The sequence below is a fragment of the Polypterus senegalus genome, chromosome 2 (assembly GCF_016835505.1).
Source record: "Polypterus senegalus isolate Bchr_013 chromosome 2, ASM1683550v1, whole genome shotgun sequence".
Lineage (NCBI taxonomy): Eukaryota > Metazoa > Chordata > Cladistia > Polypteriformes > Polypteridae > Polypterus > Polypterus senegalus.
Window position 1 is genome coordinate 7,705,828 of NC_053155.1, and position 12,262 is coordinate 7,718,089.

The following is a 12,262-nucleotide window of genomic DNA, read 5'->3' on the forward strand; positions in this document are numbered from 1 at the left end:
ATTTCCTTGCGATAATACACCTTCAGGGTGCGACTGATACCCAAATCCAATGGCTGAAGCACTGCTGTGCAACTGGGTGGGAGGAATTCAATGCGAACATTATCTAAATGCGGAAGCATATTTTGGACTGCCCAGTTATCAATCAGAAGCCGGATCATCTTTTTTGTCTTCTTCATATTATGAGGTTTCTGAACTCTTTAGGACTCCCCAAAATGGGATGACACACCGAAGTGTGTCCTGAAGCACGATTGACACATCTGTGGAAGATTGTTTGTTCATTGCCGGGGCAGGGCAACCATAGGCTCACAGCACTGCAGCGGAGCGCCGTGGAAGCAATAAGTCCCTGTCTTGTACCCCAAAACACAAGGCTGAGTCTCAGTACTTTAACTGAACCAGTTTTATTCAGTTTCAAACAGGAACAGCATGGCATTTTTTGTGGCAGGATCTGCCACTCTCCTATACACAGACACAGCAATCAGGCAGGATTGTGACCAGGTTAGTAGCCAAGTAATCCTGTTCTGTCCATTTACAATGTTTCTTGCATCACCCATCAAGATCTTTTCTGTTTGCACCGGCAGCGAGCCACACAGCAGCACTGTGAATCAGCTGTTGCCCCAGCAAAGGTTAAACAGTCTTCCTCAGAACACTGCGATCGCACTTCGGCATGTTCTTCTGCCTGTTGTCCAGTTGGGGGAGGTCCCAAGAGAGTTTAGAAACCTCACAACAGTGAATTTGCTTTTTCTTGAATGAGTGGCGCACTAATAGAAATGTTTCTTGAATGAGCATCACTGAACCACATAAAAACTGTTTTTCAATGTCTTCAAATGCAGCAGTTTGCAAATGTTTGTGCTGAGGCCCAAAGTTCTGCAATCTGAGATTTTTCTTCCATTTTTGCTCTGTCTTTCAAGAAAGTTGACAGTGTCGATGGCGAAATTCTGAATTCACTGGCAACATCTTTTTTCTTTATGCCAGAATTGAGAGCTGCAAAAATTTCAAGTTTTTTTTTTTTCTAATGTGAACTGCTGTTGTTTTTTCGTGCGTGGCGTTTCCATAGGAGGGTGACAATGAGTTAAATTCCAATGCATGTTTTTCAAGCATTGATGAGCAACAAGCAAATGGTATTCGCAGGAAACAAAAAAGGCAAAAAAAAAGTTTGAACAAAGAAATAAAATGACAATGTTTCTGTTTGGGGGTCGTTGTGCACAACTGAGCTGCGGTCACAGAAGTAATTGGTCTGTGGATGATTCATTCAGGCATTTCAATGTCTTTTGGGCACTTCTTGTAATGAAAGTATCTGCTGAATATATTTTGTAGGAATAGAAACATAGACTCGTGTCATATGGGGAAACTGTCAGGACCATAAAAATACTTTGTTGTAATGAAAATTTCATTGTAAAGATATTCTGTGTAATGGAATTTTACCTGTAATAATAATAAGAAGAATCCATCCATTATCCAACCCCCTATATCCTAACTACAGGGTCACGGGGGTCTGCTGGAGCCAATCCCAGCCAACACAGGGCGCAAGGCAGGAAACAAACCCCAGGCAGGGCACCAGCCCACCACAGGACACACACACACACACACTAGGGACAATTTAGAATCGCCAATGTACCTAACCTGCAAGTCTTTGGACTGTGGGAGGAAACCGGAGCACCTGGAGGAAATCCACGCGGAGAACATGCAAACTCCATTCAGGGAGGACCTGGAAAGTGAACCCAGGTCTCCTAACTGTGAGGCAGCAACGCTACCCACTGCGCCACTGCACCGCCCAATGATAATAATCTCTCTATTATAAAAAAATCTTGGAAGGCTTGAAAAGAGACAATACGTGATTTTCTCGGAGACAAGGCAGTGAGACAAAAGGACAGCTGCTGTACAGGCTTTTAAAGCAGAACATGCAGCTCGTCAGCAGCAGCAGCAAGACATCAGCTGATCTGACCACACCTCCTTAGCGAGCATTCTGCCCACACCACTTAACAAAGTGAGTGGCAGAGACCCGAAGTGGCTGGCTCGGCGGGGTGTCTTGGGGAGTTAAAGTGAAGCAAGCAGGGGGCAGAGCCCCCTAGTAATAATAATAATATGATAATATATATATATATATATATATATATATATATATATATATACAGAGTGCATTATTGTCCATTTAGATCTTGTTAGTGAATGATTGCATCATGAATACATTTTTACTTTAAAAAATAATCATGGCCAAAAGGATTTTTTTCTAAATTAGACCACTGGAACACTTACAATTCAAACTTGGGAAGGTGACAAATGGAGATAAAGTTTAAACAATTTTCCAATACTTAAATTGTAATAATATAATAATTTAATAATAATAATTTAGCTCATTGTGCTCATTATGGTGTGGAAATTAGAAATTACTAAAACTAAATTAACCTTAGAGGAATTAAGGCACCAGTTTGAGGGTACTACACAGGGTTTTAGGGTTTTCACTATTCAAAAATCTATTGGTGAGTGGCCGAAGGCTCAACAAGCCAGATGGTCATTTATTCATTTGTCAGTTTAACTTTGTGATTTCATATAAAATTGGAGACAAGAATACCAAGCCATACATAATTTAAGGTATCCTATTCTGAGCCAGAAAACTTAGTGTCCACATTTCATGTAAATGAGGCAGTTAATGTAATGGAAAGCTTAAGGAAACAAAGCCCTTCCTGGGGACCTCCAGAGCCATCGCAGTTTGCTGTTGAAGCATCCCGGTCCATGCTTTGGTATTGACATATCTAGACTACTGCAACTCTCTACTGGCAGGAGTAATGTCATGTGTCACCATGCCACTGCAGATGATTCAAAGTGTAGCAGCATGTCTGTTGTTCAACCAGCCAAGGTGGGCACATGTCACACCTGTTTACAGATCACTACATTGGTTCCCTGTAACAGCACACAATTAAGTTGAAATCGTTGATGCTTGCCTATAGAGTAGTCAATGGGTCATCACCTATGTAGTATGGAGACCACTCCTCAACCCCTCATCTCTACTTATAAATGGTGGTGGCAGTGATACCACCTCTGCCTGGCATCATATCTCATTCCAGAGTCTCTTCATATGCAGCTCCTGTCTGGTGAAGCGAAGTGACTGGGTGGTCTCATGGTCTGGAATCCCTACAGATTTTATTTTTTTCTCCAGCCGTCTGGAGTTTTTTTGTTTTTTCTGTCCCCCGGCCATTGAACCTTACTCTTATTCGATGTTAATGTTGATTTATTTTGTTTTATAATTATGTCTTTCATTTTTCTATTCTTTAATATGTAAAGCACTTTGAGCTACTGTTTGTATGAAAATGTGCTATAGAAATAAATGTTGTTGTTGTTGTTGTTGTTCATACCAACTGCTTACTCCCTCATTGTGTTTAAGAAGTGTTTGAAGCCCCCCTTGTTGTGTGGATATCCAGTTCGTCTGACTGATGATGGCTTTGATGAATTCCTGTAACTAAGGAATGATTAACGAGTCTTGTGTTGTTCTGTATTGATTACTGGAGCTTCTGTTAAGAAGTATAAAACAGGAATCTGTTCTTTTCAAACATAACTTGTTCACTTTTATTTTCATTTTTTAGTTAGTGCTTGTGAAAAATTTAATGAAACATTTAGCTTACCGATTTCCTTCCGCAAGATCCAGATGGGAAGAATATCAACTGCTGTGTAAAATGAGAAAAATGAAAAAGATTTTTTTCTGTATCAGATTTTTATTAGGATAAAAGGAAACAATGAAGATATATTTTTTTGAGATTTTGAAGGAATATTACTCTTTTTATATGTGCCTGTTGTCACACATGTGCTTCAGAGGATCTCCTTGCTGGTTCACTCATGGTAGGTGATAACCTGCCAGGGCGAGAGGTGGTGCTAACTTTGTCGTCTCTTTTTCTCCCTGCAGTTTACAGAAACTGTCCAGTGAGGGAAAATAGCTCCACCCTTTCCAGTCTTCCCATTATAATAAGCATGATGGCCTCCACTAAGGTATCTTTTGGAACCGATACCTGACGAGTACAGAGCTCCACTGAAAACCTGCTATTTGTTAAGAAGGCTAACCATAGCCCTTATTTTCTTTTGTGTTTTGCCCTATGGGTTTATGCCGATTATAGTAAGAATGTATCTGTTTAAGTTTAAAGAAGAAATGTATGAGATTAAAATGGACCGCCCAGCTGGTGTCCCAACTATTATTCGCTGTTTCGACACATGCTTGGCCACAACACACAGTATTATTTAAAAAGCAGTTCATCTGAGCTTCCTTCCTGTATCAACTACAGAAGTAAATGAGACTCACAGCTTACCATGAACATTTTGTTAATTTCTTTTGGCTCTCAGTAGTTTTTGGGTCTGCAGAAGTTTTCAGTTCTATAATTTCATTCTGAGCTCCTCTTTGAGTCTTAGCTAATATCTTTTGTTGCATTTCTATCTTCTTTATATCATGGATTACGTATTTCTGTTCCTTCTCACATGCTTTAACATTTTAATACAAATAGTACTAATGACATCAATGCCCAGTGTTTTCCCAAGGCCTCTTCAGACATGAGTGCTAGAGTATATACAGGTGCTGCCTTTTATGTTAAATTTTAGTTTAATTGTCTCATGTTTATACATTATTTGCAGCCCTGTAAGTGATGTGTAAGAGTAAGTTATAGTAAATGTCATTTTTCACATATCTACCCCATTTTTAAATTCTATTCCATTCTAAGGAGTCTACAAACAATCCTCATTTAGTGTCATTTGCATATTTTCACCCTAATTTTTGTCACCTAAATAAATTAAACAAGCACTGTGACCCCTATATGAGCCCACTTTCCTTGGACATTAACACTTTGATTTCAGTGCTTAGTCAAATCTTATGCCATCCGGCACCCTTGAACCCTGATCTCTTGTGTCGCCTGTGGTTCACATGGAGTCTAACATCAAAGTCATTTAACAGTTCAATCAGGTAATGTCACACATTCATCAGATGCTTCCTGCATCCCAGAAGATCAAGGATTTCATCTGATGTGTCCTTACCTTTGGTCTTGTATGTTGCTTTTTTATCTAGAAAGAAAAAATGGAGGAATATTGTAAAAATGGGCATAAAGAACAACTGGGGTCATCTTTATTTAACATCTTCTGGACTCACCTCTCATTCTTCGCCATTTCAATATGAGCAGCACAGTTGCTGTGACACAAAGAGCCATCAATAACCAGAAGACCACCGACCAGCCAGAGATGTTTGGAGAGAAAACTGTAAAAAATAAGAAAAGAACAAATGTTTATGAGTCTGTGAAGGAAAGTATGAGGCCTGAAAGGAGACAGAAACCATCCAGGATTAGTGAATTTAATGGCCGATACCTGGGCACTGTCCAATGGAAAAATGTGAGAAAAAAAAACACCAATCAGAACACAAATGGAGTGTCGGGGGACTGTGAAATCAAAGGTCATCAGTCCTAAAAGTACCAGGACTGGTAAAATCTTTAATAAAAACCATGTTGTAATGGAAGGCAGCCCGAAGATGATACTATAAACTGACTGGTGATGACCAAATGACCAGTTATTCCATATTACACTTAATTTTGTAAATATGTGAACCAGAGTGTATAGTGGCCTTGAGATGCAAGGGGTAGACAATTAACAGAGGAGACAAATATAAGGAGTGCAAAAAATTGGTGAGGACTGAGCTGGAAAAGTAATGCATAACCAAACAAGAGTAGTGATTGGTGCAAAGACCTGTAAGTCACTTCTGAATCTAAATCACCTGAGAGTGGTGGGACACAGTGACTGGACAAGTAATGTGGCTCTTTGTTATTGTAAATGTGTGGATACACACTTAATAATTATGTTTTATTTGTTATAATAGTCACAGATTTCTGTAGCAAATACAAATACAATATGAATGCTCCACATGGCTTTTGTGATGAATACCTTAATATTTATTTTATATTGTTACATTTTCTTATTAGAATAGATAATAGTCAAATATATAACGTTATATAATTGCACTCAAACCCACCCTAATCGTGCCCACACCATAAACTCCTCTCCATCAGCCCAGTGAATTAAACATGGTCACCAAAACAGTATGTGGCCATGGAGGACACTATACAGCTAAGCAGAGGTCCAACTGGGCAAAGAAGAGGAGCTGAGAGAGTAAGCCAGTAATCACCAGACTACAGCCATGCAGCCCTTTACCAAATAAACTGGCACTGTCCATTCATTGATGGGGTTACAGGACAATTCAGAATACAGAAACAAGTAAACTATAAAGAATAGACTTCTCAATACATGTGAAGTGCCCCTCAGTTTTACATGTAACCCATTCTGTGGCACACATATTAAATGTTTCAAAAGGCCAGAAGTCAACATTTGATATTAAACATTCAGATCACTTCAGTCTTACCTGACCTTTTGTCAGAACTTTATGTAAGACCACCTTATCAGTTCTGTGCGTAAGTTGTACATACAGTAAGTCTTACAGACTTACCTAACGTCAGTGACATGATGAGTCTGGGACCTCTGAGTACTCACCATAGACCCCCATTTTGGACTGATAGGCTGGTCTGGTTGTATTACTTCTCATCAGACAGGAGAACACGTTGAACTCCCACCTTATGGGGATGACGCTGCTCACCCTGAGGAGACCCTCATCATCCCGTTGTACTGTTAAGGTGGACTGTGAAGTCACATCTATGCCGTTCATGTCTCTCCAGGTCACTTCAGGTCGAGAGCTCCACTTCTCAGAGCTGCACTCCAGTCTGTTCTGCTGGTCCTCTGCAGTGCTGATGGAAATGGAGGGCTGAGAGCCCACAACTATGAACAGAAAAGAAAGAGAAATTGAAAAGGAAGAGGAGATTTGTCTGATGTTACAAATACAACCATTTGGAGTAAAACAGATTTCATAGAGGATTTACTTTTTTTTTTTTTTTTACCAGTGAACATTTGTTAAATTGATTTGTTATTCACAATTAAAATGTGCAAGACAAGGAGTCCTCTAGTGTTGGAGGGGGAAAGGTCCTCCAAGGTTAAAGGTCACATTTTGGATTGACTTCATTACTTGTTTGAATGTAGCCACAACCACACGGAGAGAAAATGGAACCAACCCATTGAGGCATATCTGGCTACACAGGATTCATGAGAGGAAAGTCTTACCAAACCATCCTTTTAAATTCTTTATAGCAGGTGGCTGCAGAAGCTGACAAAAGTAAAGCACACAACAAAATTGACTTCAACTTTCAAAAAGCCTTTGACTCAGTCATCCCACAACAAAGATTATATCTAAAGCTAGAAGTTGTAGGCATCAGAGGTATGTAAAACTGGATCTCAAGTTGGTTACCAGCAAGATACAAAGAGTAAAGATAAGAGGAGAAGAGGAGTCATCAGTCCTCACTGTCCTCACAGTGTTGCTTTTTCTGATTTATACTAATGACATCAACTCTGTCTTAGTTAGTAAACTTCTGAAATTCACAAAGGACACGAAAACTGGAGGGATAGCAGACACAGAAGAGGCACCAAAAACAATTCATAACAACTTGGACAAGCTTCAGAACTGGGCAAACACAACATTCTCATCATCAAAGCCAGTGAGCAGAAATGATTAAAAAGGCAAATAAATATTACTTAATATCATAAAAAACAGTTGAATATAAATAAAGAGACATTATGCTTGCACTGTAAAATGTAGCAAGTGAAGCATCACCTGGGGCCTCATGTATAAACCGTGCATACCATAATAACCTTCCATATGACACTCAGACGGTGGGCTACGACTCACCTTTTCACGGCGACTTTGATATCTGACAACTTCTTTTTTATTTCGGTCACTGTGTGACTTGAGCTTTCAAGTTTCTCCGACACTCTATGTTACTCGATCAACTTCGCTTTGTTGTTTATACCACTGTTTAAACCAACAAGTAATATGTTTTTTCTTTGCCTCTACTTGGTATTCGCTGAAATTCTTTTATTCCCCCCATGCTTTTCCCATTGTCTTTTCACAGAATGCTGAGCTTAAGGGCTATTTATATTGATTTGCATATTCAAAGAGGTGTAATTCTGGGAGGAGTTGGGGTGGGACAGCAAGCACGTGCACGTGCGTTGATTTTTACACTGACAGGGATTTATGTAGTGGAAGAATGTGGAAGCTGGCAAACGCCCAGATTTATGAATCTGGATTTTTTTTTTGTGCATACTCACATTTCGGCTTTTGTGCTTACGTCATGTTATAGTGCAAATTCTACGCACACCGTTATACATGAGGCCCCTGGAAAGTTGTGTGCAGTTCTGGTCACCGCAGTACAAGAAAGAAACAGCAGCACATGAAGAGGAGCAGAGGAGAGCAGCCAGGTGCATCATGGGACTGAAGAACATGTCTGACTATGACAGACTCAGAGAATTAAACCTGTTTTGTCTGAACAGAGGAGACTGTGTGGAGACCAAATCCAGGTATTTAAAATCTGCAAAGGCATTGATACAGGAGATACAGCAGAATTCTTTCAACTCAACAGTGAATCACAAACTCGAGGACATCAGCAAAAATGGAAGTGGAAGTGCATTTAGGACTGAAACCTGGAAGCACTTCTTTACTTAAGGAGTTGTGGAAATCAGGAAGAAACTACCGAGACATAAAGTCAAAGCAGAATCTTTGAAGACCTTTAAGAAGGATCTGGAGGAAACACTTGGATGGCTTAGCTATTAGCTAAACAAAAAAGTGACAACTGGACTGAATAGTCTCCTCTTGTTTATTACACTTATTATATTAAGTCCATGTTGATTTTTCAGCTTACTCTGACATCTACAAATATGTACATAGAGTTACAAATATACTGTAAGACAAATGTATAACCATGAAATATCGTAGTTGTGTATATATGTTTTAGTTGTTCCTCCTAGTCGCCATGAGAGTGATGTTCTTTTGTCATCTTCTAGTGTTGCTGTGCTGGATTTCCACAGCTGATTTATTTAAAAGCTGTCTGATTTACACCAAAGTTCCATGTGTTCGTCAATGCTGCCTGTTTTTTGTTTTTTCCATGTGTTGCTCCTTTCATGTATTTGCTCCTGAATAGTACTTTTGTTTTTGGTCAGTAAAGAGTCTCATTGTGGTAAAACATTCAATGGTGCTATGTCATATAAAGATGGAATGTGTTCTGCTGCAGATTATAAAAAAACCATGCCACAAGATCAAAGGGGACAAGGAATGGGAGATAAGCCATAAATCATTTCAGAGAAGTTGGCAACCTAACAGCACAGCCAAAACAAAAACCTGAAGTTGTAGTCAAGATTCAGAACCTAATTGTTGTCCAAAAAATTCACTTTTAATTAGTTTTGTTTTCAGAAGTATCTGCAAATTCTCATAATTTGGAAAGTAAAGCTGACCCTTTATACATAATGACCTGTGGCATCACGTGGAGCACAGTCCTGGGTGTCATCTCAGAGCAACACCATGCAAATCTGCTCAAAATTGCAAGGCCTATAAAGTGCAAAACGGTGCTGATGGGAGATGTAAAATGACATTAGCACCACTACAATGGCTGAATCTGTGAAAATCAACAGCAGAAATCAATTTACCAACCCAAGAAAAAACTGTATAACACAACATAAAAAAAATTCACAAACTCATTCCAGTGACAACAGGCTGATTGATTGAAATGAAAATATCAAAGAGTAATGACTGTTGTGTAAAGAATTCAATCTTAGATGCTACAAATTGACATGAGACTGAAGAGATGAGGCAGTGTTTTGTTTTTTAAAAATCCCTTTTACAGTCACATTCATGTCAGTAGAGAAAAAGGAGCACAGCTGGGTTTAGGATAAGAATCAATAGGTTTGGTCATAACAACATTTGACATGAGGACTATAAGATGAACATCAGTGGATAAAGTGGTCTAAGACAGTAGAAACACTAAATGGCCTCTGCACGCGCCGTCCACATTAATGGAGCACATCAAGGTCATTAGGGAGACGTGGACACATAACAAAAGAAGAAAGGAAATTCAGAATCACCTTCCACATTTAGAGTGATGAGAGTTCTGTCATCCCACCATCCAGAGTCCACATAGCATCTGTAGAGCCCACTATCAGAAACATGGGCATTCTGGAGTCTCAGAGACACGTTTCCTTTCAGGAGCTGATCTGTGAATAGTGCAGTCCTCCCCTTATAGGCCTGGATCTGATGCTCAGGTCTGATTTGGAGATTCTGGTATAAAAGTACTGGAGAGTCGAAGTTGTCTCGAAACCACCTGACTTCAAATACCTGAGCACTGATAACTGGTGAGAGTGAGGCTGGTAGGGTAACATCTTCACCAGCAAAAACAAGAACTGCTGAGGAAGGTCCAACAATCTGAAACCTCTCTAAAATAAAACAAAGCACAAGAGGATGCATTGAGTGTTGTGACTTGTCAATGATAGAAATTCCATCTGACAAGTCACATTAGTGTTTGTATAGGATGAAGACTACATGTTGTTCGTCTCCTTAACACATATGTCCAACTGTCATCTCTAAACTTCAGTATCTGCAATAAATTATCTGATTCTGAAATTTGGTAAAACAACTTTGTCCATCCTGTCCACTAGTCAGACGTCTGGTTATAGAGAGTAAAACTGTCAACAGTAAAACCAAACATAAATCAATTCCATTTAAAGTCAAACTAGAATCACAAATCATAGAAGCACATACGTGTCCAGGTGACGTGTGTCATGTGGAGTAGAAAGAACACAAAGCAGCTCCATCCCTTCTGGGCCTTCATGACTGTAAAATAAATAAAGTGAGAAATTATTATAGCGACCTCATAAATAAGGCTGACATCCTCCTACAAGAGAAAGTATGGTGCCAACCTTGGAGGTCACTGTGCTGCTCTTTGCATAGAATTATTTTAGGTTTGTCCACAAGTAGAATGTGAGGAAAATTTTTTAAGTATTATATTTAAGATTTCAAAAAGTGGACATGGCATATCCAGGGGTCACCATCACTGAAACCAGAAACTGGACAACTTGATGTGGGCTCATTAGCATAAACCACATTGTGTTGCCCAGCAGGATCTTGTCCAATGTTTGCTCACTGGCTTTAAAGAAAGGCAAGCAAGCCATTGTCATCTGGTCAGGAAAAGGCTTCATGGCCTTGTCTCAGCTGTCTCTCTGAGACCTGCCTTGTTGTGGGAACACTTCAGCTGGCATGGTCCTCTCACTTACTTGAGTGTTGTGGAGAAACACTGAAATGGAGAATCTCTCTTCACGTAACACATTAGAACAACAGCACAGCCCTTCGCTCCAGAACCTGACTTTTCTCAGACATGGGCCTGTCCATTCATTCAGAGGATTTGTTTGATGTGTGCAGCTGAGAGCCACAGTTTACATCAGGGTAGAGATTCTGTCCAGCTTAGTGTGATTTGGGTCTCCAGTTTACTAACATTTCACATTAGAAAATCACAAATCAGTTGCATTAACGAGGCTGTCAGTCTTCTACTCTTCCAGGAAATTATTGTCTGCTTGCTCTCCTGTTGTTCCTGTTTATTTGAGTTCCTAAGCAGACCTTAGAAGTCTTACTGTCCCAAGCATTGGCATTGTGTGTTTTCTCTGCCCCGATTTTGTCTCTTCTGTTGTTTTCACTGCCCTGCGCCATTTTGGTGCTGCTCTTGTCTGTACTGGGATAATGCAACTGAGAAATACTGTGGGAGAAGAAAATAACAACAATGAGTACATGAGCATAGAAGTGACTTAAGAGAGAAGCCAGGTCAGTAATGAAAGAGGCAAAATGAGCTGGCAAACAAAAGATGAGAGCAAAATGAAAATCAGAATAAAAGGCAGAAACAAAGTCAACAAACTGAAAAGGAAACTAACACTGTGACTTACTTGTTTGAAAGCTAACTATCTGTAGAATTGCTTTAGAGAATTTTATCTAGTCGAGGGATAAGTTAAGAAGTGACTTCCACCATATTTATATTGAGACATCCTGTAATGTAACTGATGAGACAGTCAAGGTCACATGACAAACTTATCGTGGCACATAAACAAATAACACACCACTAAAATAAAAATAAAACTTCAAAAATGAAACAAAAAGATAAGAAATCTTCAAAAACACGGTACACACTGCAGATAACCATAAAATAACTCAAAATATACATAAAAACTGCAATAATGACTACATCGCCTCCATTATGCTTACACATTACTCACGACTTGTATTCTCAATATTAGTGACTCTTGTATTTCATTTGATAAATGTTAGATTGTGTTTTACGTATTTTAAATTTGTCAAGCACTCTCTGTGTGTAAGGAACATAGAAATAAAAAT

General features: G+C 39.3%; 1 protein-coding gene across 5 annotated transcripts in view; it reads right to left on the reverse strand.

Annotated features, from left to right (window-relative positions):
- The window catches only part of LOC120521818 (NACHT, LRR and PYD domains-containing protein 3-like), a 147,861-nt gene that overhangs the window by 117,026 nt on the left and 18,573 nt on the right, over positions 1-12,262 (reverse strand). For 3 of the 5 annotated variants that reach the window (XR_005632204.1, XM_039743151.1, XM_039743168.1), the window contains exons 2-8: positions 11,158-11,633; positions 10,646-10,717; positions 9,973-10,320; positions 6,505-6,786; positions 5,120-5,224; positions 5,008-5,034; positions 3,618-3,659 (exon numbers count right to left, since the gene is read on the reverse strand). Coding sequence is in view for 4 of the 5 variants with exons in the window: in XM_039743151.1 (XP_039599085.1) it covers positions 3,618-3,659; positions 5,008-5,034; positions 5,120-5,224; positions 6,505-6,786; positions 9,973-10,320; positions 10,646-10,715 (874 nt within the window). In the remaining variant the exon portion in view is untranslated. Of the gene's footprint in view, positions 1-3,617; positions 3,660-5,007; positions 5,035-5,119; positions 5,225-6,504; positions 6,787-9,972; positions 10,321-10,645; positions 10,718-10,803; positions 11,634-12,262 lie in introns of all 5 variants that reach the window. The other 2 variants (XM_039743161.1, XM_039743158.1) reach the window with 2 other exon arrangements.